The sequence below is a fragment of the Carcharodon carcharias genome, chromosome 22 (assembly GCF_017639515.1).
Source record: "Carcharodon carcharias isolate sCarCar2 chromosome 22, sCarCar2.pri, whole genome shotgun sequence".
In the NCBI taxonomy this organism is placed as follows: domain Eukaryota; kingdom Metazoa; phylum Chordata; class Chondrichthyes; order Lamniformes; family Lamnidae; genus Carcharodon; species Carcharodon carcharias.
In genome coordinates, this window is record NC_054488.1 from 40855431 (window position 1) to 40875581 (window position 20151).

Below are 20151 nucleotides of genomic sequence, written 5' to 3' on the forward strand. Positions count from 1 at the left end.
ACATAGCTTTCAATCTCTATCACTATATTAAAAATTTTAAACATATAGCAATAATTGCATTTGTGCCAAACTTAAAACCAGCAGATAAAAGCAAAAAACCGTGGATGCTGAAAAATCCAAAACAAAAATAAAAATACCTGGAAAAACTCAGCAGGTCTGTCAGCATCTGCGGAGATGATAACAGTTAACGTTTCGAGTCCGTATGACTCTTCAACAGACTCTTCTGTTGAAGAGTCATACGGACTCGAAATGTTAACTGTGTTCCTCTCCGCAGATGTTGTCAGACCTGCTGAGTTTTTCCAGATATTTTTATTTTCGTTTTCGTTTTAAAATCAACAGATATTGACTAATGACGGGGAAGATGAGTAACACGTTTGGCAAGCACTTAACTGTTAAATACTGTCCCTTACCTTTCCTGGCGTGAAGCATGTGGAAAGATTTGCATTATTTTATCATGAATATCAGATACTCGTTGTGTTTCTGTCATCTCACCCCTCAATTTAATTTCCAGTGTATATCCACCACCATACTTGCTCTTCAGGTGCTGTATGGAGCCAATACACCTGTTAATAACAAAGATTACCTGCATTTTAGTTTATTATTAAGTCACATATAAATTTTAGCACAATTAGCATGGAGTTCAAATCAGTTTTATATTGCGAGGCCACATAATCCTCATTCTGACTAATATCAATTACAGGATAAGTAACAACTGGTTGAGTTAATCAGTCTTAGTCACATTTAAATTTATTACAAACAAGCAATAACAAGTCAGTCCTAGAAACATAACAATTAAATATTTTATTTTTCAATCTATTATAGCCCTGTTATCTGACCCCCACATTATAGGCATAACATTTACGCAGTCACCTATTCCTTTTAGCACAAAACACTAAATTAGTTATCCGCACAGTTACTGATATAGTCTTGTAATTGCTCCTGTCTTCGTAACTTAACAATTAACTACAAGAAAACCAAAGTACTTAAACTATATTATAAAGGAAGAATATCGAGTTGATACCAAAATTGCAACAGAAACAGCATAAGCCAACTACAAGTGTTTTATCAGTTTATGCTGAGATTTTTATATTTGTGAAAACAGCTAAAGGGATATCAATTCTCTTCATGAGACAACAGGACCAGGGGAAGTCAAGTTGGCCCATCAAGATTGTTCTGCCCGCCATTTAACGGGATCATGTCTGATCTCAGACCTAATGCCATATATCCATCTTAACTATCTCCCTTAATACCTTTGCTTAACAAAAATCCATCAGAATCTCAGATTTAAAATTAATAACCGACCCAGAATCAACTGCCATTTATGGATGAGATCTCTAAACTTCTATCACTCTTTGTTTCCTAACTTCACTCCTGAAAGACAATGATCTAATTTTTAGGCTATGTCCCCTAGACCTAGATTCCCCAAACAGCAGAAATAGTTTCTATCTAAATATCAGTTCCCCTTAACATCTTGAAAACTTTGATCAAATCACCCCATAAGCTTCTAAATTCTAGAAACAAATAACAGTAGTTTGTGTAATTTCTCCTCATAATTTAAACTTTGGAGCCCAGGTATCATTCCAGTGTAGAATGCACTGCACTCTCTCCAAGGCTATTGTATCCTTCCTAAGATGTGGTGCCCAGAAATACATACAGTTCTACAGATGTGCTCTAACCAGAGCTTTCTATAGTTGCAGCATGACTTCTAACCCCTTGCATTCTTCTGGATTTTTTTTTTGTACCTGTCCTTGATATCTTAATGATCCATGTACACGAACATCCAAATCTCTTTGGACCTCCATTACTTCTAACTTTTCACCATTTAGAAATATCCTTTTTAGATCCGAAGTGGATGACCTTAGATACAGTTTTGTACACAATCTATCATCTACTTTACTTACAAAGTTGCCCATCACTGTGTCATTGGCAAACTTGGATATGTGGTTCTCTATCCTGTCATCCAAGTCACTATTAAATCAAGTAAATAGTTCAGCTCCTAACACAGATTCCTGTGCACACTACTATCACATCTTGCTAATCAGAGCACCTGCCCTTTATCACTGCCATCTCCTGCTGCTCACAGAATATCTTAATCAGGTCAATCGCTTGCCCTCAATTCCATGAACTTCAAATTAAGAGTCACTTATGAGGGCCTTTATCAAATGCTTTTTGGAAATCCAAATAAATAGCATCTATAGACATTCCCCTGTCTTCTTTCAAAAAATTCAATCAGGATCATTTGGCATGACCTGCCCATTACAAATCTATGCTGGCTTTCTTTGAAAGTTTTCAACTGATCCGTGTTCGGTCACTTAATTCTTAATTATGGATCCTAGTGATTTCCTGTCAACAGATTTTAAGGTAACTGGTCTATAATTCCCCTAATCATGGGCAGCAAGTCATTAAATTCCCCTCATTAAATTATGGGCAGTAATATAGGTAAATAGTTTGCGTTTTTCAATCTATTATTTGATAGGTTTCAGGTGCAACACTAGTGAGAAACCACCCCTGCAGGTTGTCTTACCATAGGCATATGTGCACCAATGCATATTTTCCAATTTTAGACTGCACTTTTAGAATCAGATTGGCACTACTACCAAGATTGTTGTAAAAGCAGCATGCGACTGAGATGTTTTGCAGTGATCACCTAGTGATCACAAAAACATTTCTTAATTAATACGTTTAGATTTGCAAAACCATTTTAGAAAGGGAGTACCTCAGCTGTCCTGACACCATGATAGCAACTCGATCACAAAGTGCTTCAGCTTCCTCCATATAGTGTGTGGTCAGGATGGCACCACGTTGTCTGTCCTTAAATGCAGCCCGAATTGCTCTCCTGAAACCAATTAAAAGTTGATTTATTATTTGCCATATTTAAGTTCATTTAGAACTTCAATGTTCACCAAAACACATTGTGCAAGCATGGACTATTACATCAGCCTGAGATTTAGGAAGGACGATCTCTGGTTCCATTTCATTGGAAATTTTCCCTTAAGAAACCAACACACCAGCAAGATGAAACACCACTGTTGTATTGTTGCATTTTATTATGACAATGGGCTTAGCTTTTCTGTAAAATAAATCCATCAGCTTTAAATTGCACCTGTGATTCCATCAGTATAACACTTACTGAGTACTCTTTACCAGACAGTTCAAGTTCAAACTCCAGTCCCAACTACTCAACCAATATCTGAGCTATCAAGCTTTGTGAATTCTTCATTAAATGGTCAGGTGTAGCACTCTCTCAGGGCAGGAAAACCCTTAAATGTTTTATTAATAAAAAAGCTACGCTGTTTATATTCAGTATCTTGATTGAGTAAAACTGTAAATAACTAAGTCCTTTTGGCATAATCTAGGTCAAGGGTACGTTCTATTTTATCACTCAGCCTTCATTTAAGCTTCTGCATTAATATTTAATAAATATGAAACTTGAATATTTCAACTATTTTAATCTTGCTTCACAAACTAATGCACTACTACCACCGTGGATTTGAATTCATGAATCTGCTTATACATCCAGATATGTATTAAGCCTCATGATTACAACTATATGTTGGGTCAACATCTTTGCTGGAATTTATGATGCATCCTTCTGTGTGTTACCAATGTTTTTTATTTTCTGTACTCAAATGTATAGCCTCATATTTCTCATGATTTGCTATTTAATTGCCCAATAACCTAGGATTTGTATATTCCTGAATAATATACATCCACCCAGAACATCCCACTTCACTTGATAAGTTGGTCTCATTTAAGGCTTAGAATATCTACTTATAGTATCCTAATTGAAGTTTTAACAAGCACCAGCTCCTGGGGAATAATTTTCCCGTTGGCAAGTGGGGGCGGGGCCCGCTCGCCGACGCATAAAATTACGCTGGGTGACATTGGGCAGGCGTCCCGATGTCACCACGTGTCATTTAGATTGCCAGTTCAGTCGATGCGCAGCCACGTCGGCTGCACGCCGGCCAAACTATCGAAGGCCTATTAACAAAGTAATTAAAGTTGTTAAGAATGCTGCCTGTCAAACCTTGAGGTTGGCGGGCAGGCAAAGAGCCCAGGCGGCCTTCACATTTTTCACAAAACCTCATCCACGGCCGGGATGAAGTTTCATGAAGGGTTTACTATTTAAATAAAAAATTTTGAAAAAAATCAATGGACATGTCCTTAACATTTTTTTCACCTTTATTAAATATTCCAGAACTTAAACTGATCTCCGAGGCACCTCCGTGCCTCAGGGAGATTTCTGTGCTCTTTCGCGTGCATGCGCGAAAAAGTGCAGGCCCCGACTCAGGGAATCCCCCCTGCCCACACAGGGAGTGCGCAGCGCTTTCGGGTGTGCGTCACTCTGTGTGACCCTTAATTGGCCTGCCCACGTAAATTGGCAGTGCACACCCAATCGGGGGTGCTGATCGGTTTTGCGTTCGCTCCCACCTGCCCCCGCACAACCCCCGACAGGAGGAAAATTCAACCCCTGCATTCATATACTATCCCTCACATAGAGCATCTCAAAGTGCTTTTTAAGGGAAAAAGGAAGGCACTGAACTGAACGACTCTAAACGCCATGAAGTCTCATGGCATCAGGTCAAACATGGGCAAGGAAACCTCCTGCTGATGATTACCATGTACCTTCTCCACCTCAGCTGATGAATCAGTACTCCTCTATGTTGAACACCACTTGAAGGAAGCACTGAGGGTAGCAAGAGCACAGAATGAAGACTGGCATCATAGTTGCCAGTCTTCAGCCAATTCCATTCACTCCACGTGAATTCAAGAAAAGGCAGAAGGCACTGGATACTGCAAAGACAATGGGCCCTGACAATATTCCCGCAATAGTACTAAAGATTTGGACTCCAGAACTTGACACGCCCCTAGCTAAGCTGTTCCAATACAGCTACAACACTGGCATCTACCCGGCTATGCAGAAAATTGCCCAGGTATGTCCTGTACACAAAAAGCAGGACAAACACAACCCGTCTAATTACCGCCCCACCAGTCCACTCACAATCAGCAGTATAGTGATGGAAGGGGTCATCAACAGTGCTATCAAGTGGCAGTTGCTTAGCAATAACCTGCTCACTGACGCTCAATTTGGGTTCCGCCAGGGTCACTCAGCTTCTGACCTCATTACAGCCTTGGTTCAAACATAGACAAAAGAGCTGAACTCCACAGAGGTGAGGGAAGAATGACTGCCCTCGACATCAAGGCCTCATTTGACCAAGTGGCATCAAGGAACCCTAGCAAAACTGGATGCTAAAGAAACGAAACCGGATGGACCACTCGGCATTGACCTAGACACCGGAAACGACAACAGCAAACTCAGCCCTGTCAACCCTGCAATGTCCTCCTTAGTAACATCTGGAGGCTAGTGCCAAAATTGGGAGAGTTGTCTCATAGGTTAGTCAAGCAACAGCCTGACATAGTCATCCTTACGGAATCATATCTTACAGATCACGTTCCAGACACCACGCTCACCATCCCTTGGTATGTCCTGTCCCACCGGCAGTACAGACCCAGCATAGGTGGCGGCACAGTGGTATACAGTCATGAGGGAGTTCCCCTGGGAGTCCTCAACATTGACTCTGGACCCCATGAAGTCTCATGGCATCAGGTTAAACATGGGCAAGGAAACCTCCTGCTGATTACCACATACCGCCCTCCCTCAGCTGATGAATCAGTGCTCCTCCATGTTGAACACCACTTGGAGGAAGCACTGAGGGTGGCAAGAGCACAGAATGTACTCTCGGTGGGGGACTTCAATGTCCATCACCAAGAGTGGCTCGGTAGCACCACTATTGACCGAGCTGGTTGTGTCCTAAAAGACATAGCTGCTAGACTGGGTCTGCGGCAGGTAGTGAGGGAACCAACAAGAGGGAAAAACATACTCGTCCATGACAGTATCAGTTGGAGTGACCACTGCACAGTCCTTGTGGAGACGAAGTCCCACCTTCACATTGAGGATACTCTCTATTGTGTTGTGTGCACAAGCAGCATGCTAAATGGGATAGATTTCGAACAGATCTGGCAACTCAAGACTGGGCATCCATGTGGCACAGTGGACCATGAGCAGCAGCAGAATTGTACTCGAACACAAAATGTAACCTCATGGCCCGGCATATCCCCCACTCTACCATATCCATCAAGCCAGGGGATCAACTTGGTTCAATGAGGCATGCCAGGCGTAGCACCAGGCATACCTAAAAATGAGGTGTCGACCTGGTGAAGCTCTAACATAGGACTACTTGTGTGCCAAACAATACACAGCAAGCGACTGATGGAGCTAAGCGATTCCACAACCAATGGATCAGATCTAAGCTCTGCAGCCCTGCCATGTCCAGTCGTGAATGATGGCGGACAATTAAACAACTCACTGGAGGAGGAGGCTCCACAACTATCCCATCCTCAATGATGGGAGAGCCCAGTGCATCAATGCAAAAGACAAAGCTGAAGCATTTGCTACAATCTTCAGCCAGAAGTGCCAAGTGGATGATCTTTCTCTGCCTCCTCTGGAGGTTCCCAGCATCACACATGCCAGTCTTCAGCCAATTTGATTCATTTCATGTGATATCGAGAAACGGCTGAAGGCACTGGATAATGCAAAGGCTATGGACCCTGACAATATTCCGTCAATAATACTGAAGGCTTGTGCTCCAGAACTTGCCACACCCCTAGCCAAGCTGTTCTAGTACAGCTACAACACTGGCATCTAGCCAGCTTTGTGGAAAATTGCCAATTACCACCCCATCAATCTACTCTTGATCATCAGTAAAGTAATGGTATGAGTCATCAACAGTGCTATCAAGCGGCACTTGCTTAGCAATAACTTGCTCACTGATGCCCAGTTTGGGTTCCGCCAGGGCAACTCAGCTCCTGACCTCATTACAGCCTTGGTTCAAACATGGACTAAAGAGCTGAACTCCCGAGGTGAGGTGAGAGTGATTGCCCTTGACATCAAGGCTGCATTTGACCTAGCAAACCTGGAGTCAATGGGAATCAGGGGGAAAACTCTCCACTGGTTAGAGTCATACCTGGCACAAAGGAAGATGGTTGTGGTTGTTGGAGGTCAGGCATCTCAGCTCCAGGACATCACTGCTAGAGTTCCTCAGGGTAGTGTCCTGGGCCCAACCATCTTCAGCTGTTTCATCAATGACTTTGGGGATGTTCACTGATGATTGCACAATGTTCAGCATCATTCATGACTCCTCAGATACTGATGCCATCCATAAACAAATGCAGCAAGGCTGAACAATATCCAGGTTTGGGCTGACAAGTAACATTTTTTTTATTCATTCATTCATGGGCAGGCCAGGCCAGCATTTATTGCCCATCCCTAATTGCCCTTGTTCAGAGGGCATTTTAAGAGTCAACCACATTGCTGTGGATCTGGAGTCACATGTAGGCCAGACCAGGTAAGGACAACAGATTTCTTTCCCTAAAGGGCATTAGTGAACCAGATGGATTTTTACAACAATCGACAATGGTTTCATGATCATCATTAGACTTTTAATTCCAGCTTTTTATTGAATTCATCTGCCATGGTGGGATTCGAATCACGGTCCCCAGAACATTACCCTGAGTTTCTGGATTACTAGTCCAGTGACAATACCACTATGCCACCACCTTCCCTAAACATTTGCGCCACAAAAGTGCCAGACAATGTCCATCTCTAACAAGAGAGAATCTAATTTTGCCCCTTGACATTCAATGGCATTGCCATTGCTGAATCCCCACTATCAACATCCTAGGGGTTACCACTGACCAGAAACTGAACTGGATGAGCCACATAAACATTGTGGCACAAGAGCAGGTCAGAAACTAGGAACTCTGTGGCAAGTAACTCATTTCCTGACTCCCCAAAGCCTGTCCACCATCTACAACACACAAATCAGGATTATGATGGAATACTCTCCACTTGCCTGGTTGAGTGCAGCTCCAACAACGCTCAAGAAGCTTGACACCACCCAGGACAAGGCACCCCAGTTGAATGACACCCCATCCACAAAAATTCACTCCCTCCACCACTGACTCACAGTGACAGCAGTATGTATTATCTACAAGATTCATTGCAGGAACTCACCAAGCCTCCTTAGCCAGTACCTTCCAAACCCACAACCACTACCATCTAGAAGGACAAGGGAAGCAGATACATGGCAACACCGCCACCTGCAAGTTCCCCTCCACGCCATGCACCTTCCTGATTTGGAAGTGTATCGCCGTTATTTCACTGTTGCTGGATCAAAATTCAGGAACTCACTCCCTAACAGCATTGTGGGTGTACCTACACCGCATGAACTGCAGCAGTTCAGGAAGGCAGCTCACCACCATCTTCTCAAGGATAATTAGGGATGGGCAATAAATGCTGGTCCAGCCAGCAAAGCTCACATCACGTGAATGAATAAAAAAGAAATGGGCATTTTTATTCGGACTAAAAGTAGTCAGGGAGAGTTTTTTAAGACGACTTTTGATGTTTAAAATTCAGAACTGATCTTCACATCTTTCCAATTAGAATAATCCCAGTTTACTTTCATAATTTAGTCCAAACAGCAGTAAAAAGTTTCACAACAAAGATCAAATAGTGATATACAGACTAGATTTTATTATAGTCAGTGCCTACTTCCTATCTGAAGTTGAATATATTTGCCACTTACCACATAAACTGTTTGGCTTTAGGATCCATGCCTGTTGATGGTTCATCCATTAATACAATCTGGGGATTTCCCAACATGCACAATGCAAAGCAAAGCTTCAGAACAAAAAAAAACAGCAGAGTTAATTTATAGCACACACTGGTTAACTAACAACTCAGACAATTCTAGTCACAACTGATAAATCAAACTGAATTAATGCACCTAGGATCTCAAATAGATATAGTAACTATCTAAATAGCATACCAATTCACATACTTGTCTGAGGAATACATTGTAAGAAAAAGAAAAGGTTAGGAGAGCCCAACATAGATTAATAAATATTTGTGTTCATGGGAAACGTAGTACTTATCCCATTTTGGACATTCAGTCTCTGATGAGTAACCAAAAAACAAAATACCACTGATACTGGAAGTCTGAAAAAATTCAGAATAAGCTGGAAATATTCAGCAGATCACTTGCAACAACTTTTCAGTTAAACAACCTTTCATCAAATCCTGATGTAAGGTCATCGACTTGAACCATTACCCCTACCCTCCTCTCTCGGCAAATACTGCTTGACATGCAAATTATGAATGAAGTTTATTTTTATTCTCTGCCTTATCAACGTGTCCTCACTTCAGTCACCAAATAATACCCTATGGGCAGGATTTTTTGCTCGGTGTGCAGGCACACGCCCAACATGCCTGAGTGTAAAATAGCACACGATGATGTTGGGCGAGCGTCCCAAAGTCATCGCGCATTCACGCGATATTTTGGATGGTGGGCACACGCGAGAATCAGCAGCGTGCCCGTCGACAATTAGGTGCCTATTAAGACAATTAATGTATTAATTAACCTGGATTTTTTGCTGTTCATCCAACATTATCGTTGGCGGGCGAGCGAATTGGCCAGGCAGCCTTTGGATTTTTGAGGAAACCTCATCCAAGGGCGGGATGAGGATTCTGATATTAATTTAAAGAAATAAAAATATTTGGGCAGAATTTTTATAATCTATATGTCTAGGTAAGCGAGTCTGACGTGTGGACCTTTTTCTGTATTTTAAAATCTTTATTTGATGGTTTTAAATTCTTCAGCTCTCTGCCTTCAGGGAGCTTTCATTGCGCACTCCCCCACGTTGACTTCAGTGCTCGCCCTCTTCCCACCCCGGCAGCGCTGGGCTGTTTCCCGGCTGCTCTCAGGCCTGCCCACCATGCCCGACCGAAGACCTCAAAATTCTGCCGTATATTGCAATTGTTTGACTTTCCAATTTCCAAAGCAAGCATTCTGGTGATATCACCTAGTGAGATTGTTAATTTAGTACCAATTCATACAGACATCACACTTCAAAAAGGAGCTAGCTCGGGTACAGTTGAGGTACATTCCCAAATAACTAGCAGTGTGAAGGAACAGGAGGACCTAGGAGTGCATGTTCACAGATCCTTAAAGGTAGCAGGACAGGCTGACAGGTGGTTCAGAAGGCATAAGGCATGCTTTCCTTTATTAATTAAGGTATAAAAGAGAAGAGCAGGGAGGTTATGATAGACATGTATTCAATGCTAATTTGACCACAGCTTGAGTACTGCATACAGTTCTAGTCATTACATTATAGGAAAGATGTGATTGCACTGGAAAGGGTACAGAGGAGATTTACTAGGCCGCTATCAGGACTGGAAAACTTTAACTTTGAGAAAGATTCAATAGGCTGGGGTTGTTTTCCTTGGAGCAAAAAGAGGCTGAAGAGACTTAATAGAGGTGTATGAAATTATGAGCGGCCTTCTTAGAGTAAATAGGGATGACCTATTTACCTTAGCAAGGGGTCAAAAAACAGAAGGCATATATTTAAGGTAATTGGTAGAAGGATTAGAGAGATGGAATGAGGAAACACATTTTTCATCCAGAATATGGTAATGACCTGGAACTTGCTGTCTGAAAGGATGGTACAAACAAACCCTCACCACATTTACTCAGTACTTAGATGCCTACTCGAAGAACTGTAACTTGCAGGGCTATGGACTCAATGCAGGAAATTGGGATTAAGCAGGGTAGCTCTTTGTCAGTGATACAGACACAATGAACCAAAAGGCCTCCTTCTGTGTCATAAATTTTCTATGATTTCTATGTCACATGATTGGAGAATTGCAAATGTTACATCCTTGTTCAAAAGGGTGTAAGGATAAGCCAACAACTACAGGCCAGTCAGTTTAACGTTGGTGGTGGGAAAGCTATTAGCAAGGATAATCCAGGACAATGTTATCATTTATTTTGACAAATGGAGATTAATTCAGGAAAGACTGCAGAGATGTGTTAAGGACAAATCATATTTAACTTGCTTAATTGATCTTTTTGATAGGGTAACAGAGAGGGTTTGATTAGGATAATGCAGGTGATGTGGTGTACATGGACTTCCAAAAGGTGCTTGACATTGTCACATAAACAGGCTTATCAACAAAATTAAAGCCCATGAAATGAAAGAGATAGTGACTGTATGAATACGAAGTTGGCCAAGTAGCAATGCTTGTTTTTCAGACTAGAGGAAAGTACATGGTACAGTTCCTCAGGACCACTGCTTTTCTTGATATATTTCAATATCCTAGACTTGTGTGCAGGGCACAATTTTAATATTTGCATGTGACACAAAACTTGGAAGTATTGTGAACTGAGGAGGATGGTGATAGCCTTCAAGAGATCATAGACAGGCTGAGTGGACAAGTGGCAGATGGAATTTAATACAAAAGGTGAAGTGCTACATTTTGTAGAAAGAATGAGCAGAAGCATTATAAAATAAATGATAGAATTCTAAAGGGGGTTCAGTAGCAGAAGGACTGCTGGTATATGTGCACAAATCATTGAAGGTGGAAGGGCAGGTTGAGAAAACAATAAGGCATACGGGATTCTGGGCTTTATAAATAGAGGCTTGTAGTACAAAAGCAAGGAAGTTATGATGAACCTTGATAAAACGCTGGTTTGACTTTAACTGGAGTATTGTGTCCAATTCTAAACACCACACTTCAGGAACGATGTGAAGGCATTAGAGGGGCTTCAGAAAATATTTATGAGAATGGTTCCAGGGATGAGGAATTGAGTTCTATGAATAGATTGGAGAAACCGGGGCTGTTCTTCTTTGAGAAGAAAATTTTAAGAGGAGATTTGATAGAGATGTTCAAAATCACAAGGCATTTGGGCAGAATAGATAGGGGGAAACTGTTCCCATTGGCAGAATGGTTAAGAACCAGAGGACACTGATTTAAGGTGAATGACAAAAGAACCAAAGGTGACATGTAGAAAAACATTTTTATGCATTGAGTGGTTAGGATCTGGATTGCACTGTCTGAAGGCAGATCCAAGTGTGGCTTTCAAAAGAGAACTGGTTAAGCAACAGAAGAGAAAAAATTTGCAGGGCTATGGGGAAAAAATGAGGTATTAAGTCTAGCTGAGGTACTCTTGAGAGCCAGTACAGATACAATGGGCTGAATGGCTTGCTTCTGTGCTGTAACCATTCTTTGATTTAATAATGGCTAATTTAGTGCTCATTCCCACAAGGGATTTGTTTGAGACCATCTCAATTCATTGAATGTAGCACAAGAACAAACTACAGCAGCTGGAATCTGAAATAAAAACATTAAATGCTAGGAATATTCAGCAGATCTGGTAGCATCTGTGGAGAGACAAACATAATTAACATTTCAGATTGGTGACCCCTTACTACTCAAGAGATAAGAACATAAGAACTAGGAGCAGGAATAGGCAATTCAGCCCCTCGAGCCTGCCCCACCATTCATTACGATCATGGCTGATCTCACTTCGGCCTCAACTCCAATTTCCTGCCCTCTCCCCATAACTTTCAACCCATTACTAATTAAAAATCTGTCTATCTCTTCCTTAAATTTATTCAGCGTCCCGGCATCCACTGCACTCTGAAGTAGTGAATTCCACAGATTCATGAGCCATTGAAAAACGTAATTCCTCCTCATCTCTGATTTAAATCTACCACCCCTTAGCCTAAAACTATGGCCTCTCATTCTAGAATGCCCCAGAAGGGGAAACATCCCCTCCACGTGTACTTTGTCTATCCCCTTCAGCATCTTATATACCTCAATTAGATCTCCTCTCATCCTTCTAAACTCTAGCGAGTATAGGCCTGAACTGCTGAATCTCTCCTCATAAGACAAGCCCCGCATCTCTGGAATCAATCTAGTGAACCTCCTCTCAACTGCCTCCAGTGCAACTACATCCTTCCTCAAGTAAGGGGACAAAAACTGTGTACAGTACTCCAGGTGCGATCTCACCAATGCTTTGTACAGTTACAACAACACTTCCCTATTTTTATACTCTATTTCTTTAGCAATAAATGCCAAAATTCCATTTGCCTTCCTTATTACCTGCTGTACCTGCATACTAGCTTTCAGTGATTCATGCACGAGGACACCCAGATCCCCCTGCACTGAAGCATTCTGAATTTTCTTTCCATTTAAACAATAAGTTGCCTTTTTATTCTTCTGACCAAAATGGATAACCTCACACTTATCCAAGTTAAAGTCCATCTGCCAAGTTTTGGGTCATTCACCTAACCTGTCCATATCCATTTGTAAATTTCTTATTTCTTCATTGGAACTTACTTTCCCACCTATTTTCCTGTCATCTGCAAATTTAGCTATAGTACCTTCTATCCCTGAATCCAAGTCATTAATATTGATTGTAAATAGTTGGGGCCCAAGGACCGAACCCTGTAGCACCTCACTAGTTACAGCTTGCCATCCAGAAAAAGACCCATTTATCCCGACTCTCTGCTTTCTGTTGATTAGCCAATCCTCTATTCAAGCTAATATATTACCCCTAACTCTGTGTGATCTTATCCTGTGTATTAATCTTTTGTGCAACACCTTATCAAAGGCCTTCTGGAAGTCCAGATATACCACATCTACAGGATCCCCATTATCCACTTTGCTTGTCACATTTTCAAAGAACTCTAGCAAATTAGTCAAACACGATTTACGCTTCATAAAACCATGCTGCCTCTGATGGATTGCATTTTGACTTTCCAAATGCCCCATTTCTACTTCCTTAATAATGGATTCCAACAATTTCCCAACAACAGACATTAAACTAACTGGTCTATAGTTTCCTACTTTCATCCTCCCCCACTTTTTGAATAAGGATGTAATATTAGCATTTTTTCCAATCCACTGAAACATTTCCAGAATCCAGGGAATTTTGGAATATTATAGCCAATGCATCCACTATCTCCGCTGCCACTTCCTTTAAGACCCTGGGATGTAGGCCATCAGGTCCTGGGGACTTGTCACCCTTTAATCCCAATAGTTTGCTCAGTACTTTTTCTCTAGTGATAGGAGACTTTCAACCAAATTACCTAAGCTGGTCTCAAAACCAGGCTTCAGAGACCATAAAAGGACAACATCCTAACTATTGGATTGTTCAGTCTGCCCTATATATATGTATTTTTTTTAATATGTTGTTTGATCATTTACGCCACCTTCAGTGGAAACATGTCTTTTTGGGTTTCCATTCACACTTAACAGCCTCTCCTGTGACATTATTTACAGGGACAACCCACATAAACCAGTGTGGTACTATTCATTTATATAGGCATAAAGATTTTTCATTGGCTTGAAGGGTGATCTGGAGATGCTTTACCAAACAATAGTCCTAGCTGAGTATTCTTTTAATAGTATACGCCAAAGACGAATGGCATTGAAACTTTAATTGCTTTTCAATATGGTTCAGAAATAAGACTGAAACAGTTATTAACATGTTTTAGTTACAAACATGGAAAACAAATGTGTTTTTAAAAGAACGCCAATTTCTCCATATAAATATATCATGTGGTGTAGTACCTTCATATGGATCAAATTCCTAGATTTGATCTCTAGTCTGTACCAATTTAGCAACAGTGAAGATGCTGGAAAGAATAATCAAATTAGCCTTAGATTTTTATGGACCAAAGGAGTGCAAAAATGCATCTGTGAACAATTGTTGCGTGCAGGATCAGTTTTGGCTAAGTTACCTCCTCCATAGTTGAATGGTGCTGATACCATTTAGTCTGACAAAGATGAGCTACTTGGGCAATATGCTGAGAGGCTGCCAGCAGCATGTGTACCATAACCCTGCACTCAATCCTATTTAATATAAAGCATTAAAAATGGCAAATAGGAACAAGAATTTTGAAATATATTTTGGTAAACACCTTTATGATATCATGCTCTTTTCATTCCTGTGATCTCACTAACTACTGCACTAAAGTGTCAGTCCTGATTTTTGCACGAGTTCTGGGGGGCACCTGAATCCACAACCTTCTGATGAAGGGGTAAAGAGTACTTTATTCTGCATAATGCTGGCTGTATACCAAATGAAGATTGGTTTACATTGGAATCTTAAAGCGGAATGGTATCGTTTTCTAGAACTGACATTTGTCACCATACGTGAATTAATAAAGAAAATCAGACAAGCGGCATTCAATGTAACACCAGAAGGAAGCCACTGAGTAGTGCAATTATATGACCAATGGCTACAGTTCTCTTCTGAAAATGTTGTACTTTCTTTGATTTTAGTTGACAATCTTATTTAGCACGGACAATGATTGCAATTGTGACAATTTTAAAAAGCAAAGCAAGCAAGCAGATGAATGGATGATCTGCCAGACTCAGATGCCTTAAACTCTACACAGCCACTAAACACATGCATAAAATATGGTTCATGAACTGAGATAGGACAACTTGAGTTGGATATACTTTTCTCTTTATTCCGGTGGAGACTTTCTTTGTCGATTTCTGGAGATATTCCTTCAGTTCAAGTGCTTTTACAATGCTGCAAATAATAAAGATACAGATCAATTTATTCCTAATTTCATACATGGTGAAAAATAACCGTAAAATGAAATAAATTTTTAAGAAAAGTTCAATTTCTTTCATAGCTTTTCTTGTAACTCATACATGCAACCTGATACAGTAGCTCATACATGTAACCTGGTACAGTAGCTGAAATGTTTAAAATTTTTTTTGAAAAAGTAATTTTCATTGAATTTTTTTAAAAAATTGTCACAGTAGAACTTCTGGTGTTTTTTTTTACCGTTTAATAGCATTTGCTGCATCCTCTTTACTGAGTCCCTTGATAGCTGCATATATCTCCAGGTGTTCCTGTACAGTAAGCTTAGGCCAGAGTGGGTTCACCTGTGCACAATAGCCTATAGTTTCCACAGAGCTTTCTCTTTGCAAATATTCAGTTGAATAGTCTCCCATCAATACCTACAAAACATCCATTTTAAAATTATGAGTAGCTTCAGCATATTTCCAAACAGGTCTGATGAGCTCAAGAGATGAAATACTGATGGAAGGATCCATTGATTGTGGCGTTCATATCTAGAAATTCTGCCTGGAGGTGAAACTGGCCTAAAATTATATTTGATGGGATAAATCACTAAGTTCCTGTGTTTCAATTTCTTACCTTTTTTTAAAAAAAGAAAATAGTATAAAGGTAGTTTAGAATGTGGACAACTTAAGCAATAATTTATCGTATTTGTGGGATGTAGGACAACCCAGATGATTTGTGTATCTGGCTGTTATCCTCAAGCTCAAAGTTTGAGCTTATGGAGCAATTGGAGACATTCTTGGTAGATAGAGTAAGCTGAACTTCTTCTGGAAAGGCACATTTGAAGAGGTGATCACCCTACAGACATGACAAGTTAGTGAGGAAGGGAAGGGTTCAGATTCCTGGGGTTTGGGACTAGTTTTGGGACAGCAGCAGCTTGTGCCTGATGTTTCACTAGAAAAGGGCTGGGACCAAAGTCTGTACTCCAATAGTAACCATTGCTTTGGCATGGGCTGGACGAATATATGATGGAGGAAGAAAGAAAAACAGGATAAGGCGGAAAGGAAAGCAACAGAAACATGGGTATTTAGAACAAATGAGAGAGAAAAAATGGCAAAATAATAAAGAATGACCAGGTGGTGGAGTAAGTTCACTAAACAGAAAGAGGCCAGGTTGAATTATATGTCTAAGTGCATTAAATATTCCAAATAAAATTTGTAAGCTAGACCCAGGACATAATATAAAAGGATGAACAAAAACTGGTTTTAAGCTACAGCAGGACTGGGAACTAAACCTTCCTGATAACAAAAGCTTCAGGAGGGATGAAATAGAGAACAAGAAGGAGTGGCAATGAGGGGCAATATTCAACAGCAATTCCAATTCAGCATTGGAACACAAGCATAAAATAGGAATTGTGAAAAGGCTGTATTTATTTGTTTACCTCTAAGGAATAACAAGGGAACTGTTGGTCTATTGGGGTTTATTATAGACTACAGTTGGACTACACTGGCTGTAAAGTGCTTTGGGATGTCCTGTGGTCATGAAAGGAGCTATATGAATATGCCTTTCTTTTCACTGGGCAACGAAAGAGATACATATACAAATTATTGTTTGAGGCGAGTTAAACATAACAATGGCTGACAGAACATCCAAAGATAGACTGGCGTAAACATTGTGTAAGTGGCAAGAGGAAGGCATTTCTACATTGCATTCTAAACTGTTCTCTAGATAATTTTATTTTTAGCCTGATAAGGAAATAGGCAGTGCTAGAACTAGTTCCAAGAAATAAAACTGAGCAAGTAGATGATGAAAAGGTGGGGCAACATTTTGTAAACAATAGCTATAACATAATTAGCTTCATTACAAGAATTATACAGGAGTAGGAACAGTCAGAGAAGAAGACACAACAGAGAAAAAAAGGAAATTTTAACAAAATGAAAAGAGATTTAGCCCAGATAAAATGTGGCAGAGACAACAATGGACAATCATCAACAAATTTCAAACAGATCAGGTTACGGATTAGACAGATTCCGACAAGTAAATGGTTTCCAGCAAAAGCTTAAATTGTGACTTGAAAAAGAGGTATATGAAAAATCAAGGACACTAATAAAGGAAATCAAATGAGGTATAACAAGAGGAATTAACAAAGGAAATTTAGACTTTTAGAAAGTCTAAAAATAGATAAAGATAGTGTTGAAGCGTACTTATGTAAATTAGAGAGAAAACATCAGAGATTCTGACTACAATATTTTAATAGCCTTAGATATAGAAGTTGTGCCCAGACTTGTGCCAGAGCTGGAGAGTTGTCAATGTAACATCTTTAATTAAAAAGGGGGAAAAGAGATAAACTGGGTAGCTATAGCTCAACAGTAGTGGGTAATATTCTAAACGGTTTACTATGGGAAAATAACTCATTTAGAAAGGGGTAATTGACGAAAGCCTGCACAGACTTGTAGGAAGATTTTTTTGCCATTTCCCCCAAAAATGACTTGGACATAAACAATTTTAAAGTGTCTTCTGGGTAAAAACTGCCTGATCATGCTAGCTTTGGGGTCAACTCCATTCTGGTTTACAGTCCTATGGTAGGTATTTATCTTCTTAATTGGTCATTGTTTCGTGCTGCAAAATTGAGACCCTTTCTCAATTGCTGAAACCATTGGAGTTTAAGACCACAAAAAATTGGGAACTCTGCAGTAATTGCAACTCACTTTCAACATACCTAATTACTCCACTATTCAGTCATAAGCATACCTGACCAGCCGATGGTTCCAAGTCACCCGTGATCACGGAAATAGTAGTGCTTTTCCCTGCACCATTTGGACCTAGTAACCCCAGAACTTCACCTAAACAAAATACACAAATATAGAATAGCAGCCTCTTGTGCAAAGTAAAGTTCCACTTCAGTAGTCTTATTTCATTTTGCATACATCAGTTTGCATCAGTACAGAGCATTCAGAAGGAGGTGCAGGGAAACCCTTTTGTATTGGCCATCTGCAGCTCCCACACATTTAAAGCACGTTCTGATAGTCTTAAGTGTTCCTAGTGCACTTTCAAACAAGCAACAATGCCAGAAAACAGACTATGCTCTTTAATCCTGCACAGCTAGAGAAACCTATGGCTGCTTTCAGTAAATGGAACACACTGGGCCATAACTTCCTTGGAGTGGCAATCAGCATCAGATTGCCACTCCGTGCCTACTTACCTACGCCAAATTTCTCCCGTGCCTGTCTGGCCTGACATTCCAACTCAGGTCGTGCAAGGTCCAGGCAGCGCGGCTATCTCTGAAATCCAGTGTCACAGTCCAACACCATCGAATTGAAGGAGGACGTGCCCCATTTTTTATGGCATTAGTTGCCGTAAACCAGGTAAGTTTAAAGGTGCGACCGAAATTGACAGGCTAGGGAGAAGGTAAGCACCTAAGGTAAGTGGATAGGATTTGGGGGGTGAGGGGAACCAGTGGTCAGGTGGGGATGGGATCAGATATCAGGGGGTGTGAGGGGGCTGTCAGTCTTCAGGAGGGGTGGGGGTCTGGCTGGAGTCGGGTTGGGCCTGCAGGGTGGGGGGTCTGGTCAGGTCTTTTGGCGGGGGGGGTTTAAGAGTTGGGTCGGGGGAGGGATGGGGTGAGATTTGGGCCCATGGGGGATGGAGAGGAATCGAGTGAGGAGTCCCGTGCAAGTAGGGGGAATCCCATAGGGGTCAAGGGTGGGGAATTCCGAGGTGGGGGGAGGAAATCGATATGGGACTTTACAATAGTTACCCAGAAATTAGAGGAGGTTTTAATTCTAACTTTTTCTGGGTAACCACTGATGTAACTCTGTTGGAGCCATCCGATATTTCCAATTTAACTCGCACTTTCGGATGATTCCCAGTAGAGGGCAATTGCCCAGAGGATGTTTGCACTGCTGGGCACTGCTGTGCAAATGCTTACCTGTGAAGTTCCGAGAGGGATTCCCCAGCACATCTTTGGGGTACACCCCAATCCGATGCTGGGGAGCTCAGAAGTTATGGCCCAATAGTACTGAAATCCTAGATGTGGCTACAGGCTGCAAACTATGTTACAATGGAGACAATAAATTAATTGCTTAATTGAGTGAAGGCCATGCTAGGTGGTAAAAAGAATGAAAATGAGAGAAAATTGGCCTGGATAAAGATTACCTTATACAAACTTTTCATCTAGGTCAACTTTCTCTGATTTTCATTCTTTTGCAGCAACCACCATGGTCGTCACTCAATTAAGCAACTTGTTTATGTATCTCCATTGGAACACAGATGTGGTTACAGTCTGCAAACTAAAACTTCAGTCCTAACAAGCTCCATTTGCTTACACACACACTTCATCCAGGCCAATTTTCTTCAGTTTTTTTGTCTGTTTTCTGCCATCTATGCTCGAGCGTTTTATCCATCACACCCAATGAAGTATATTTACCTTTTCTTACACAAAAGGAGACATTTTTGGTTGCCACTGTATTTTTATTTTTTTTCTTTGAAAAGCAATTGCACACCTGAGGCTTTCCAGAGTAAACTTTACGCATGTTACTGACCACAATCGCTGGTTTCTACAAAATTGAAAGCAAAGAAATTAGTTTAAATTTCTTTTCATCCAAATGTGCTGTTTATTCTTGCAAATAATGCAGCCCCGGGAACAAAATTCCATCCCAAAAACTTCAGAATCCAAGACCCAATTATAAGCGGTATGACATTACAC

General features: G+C 40.8%; 1 protein-coding gene across 3 annotated transcripts in view; it reads right to left on the reverse strand.

Moving 5' to 3' along the window:
* The window catches only part of abca5 (ATP-binding cassette, sub-family A (ABC1), member 5), a 115202-nt gene that overhangs the window by 8075 nt on the left and 86976 nt on the right, over positions 1-20151 (reverse strand). For all 3 annotated transcript variants that reach the window (XM_041217167.1, XM_041217168.1, XM_041217169.1), the window contains 7 exons: positions 19873-20002; positions 18198-18289; positions 15708-15883; positions 15371-15446; positions 8646-8740; positions 2717-2836; positions 411-563 (listed from right to left, as the gene is read on the reverse strand). In XM_041217167.1, the coding sequence (XP_041073101.1) occupies positions 411-563; positions 2717-2836; positions 8646-8740; positions 15371-15446; positions 15708-15883; positions 18198-18289; positions 19873-20002 (842 nt within the window). The remainder of the gene's footprint in view (positions 1-410; positions 564-2716; positions 2837-8645; positions 8741-15370; positions 15447-15707; positions 15884-18197; positions 18290-19872; positions 20003-20151) is intronic.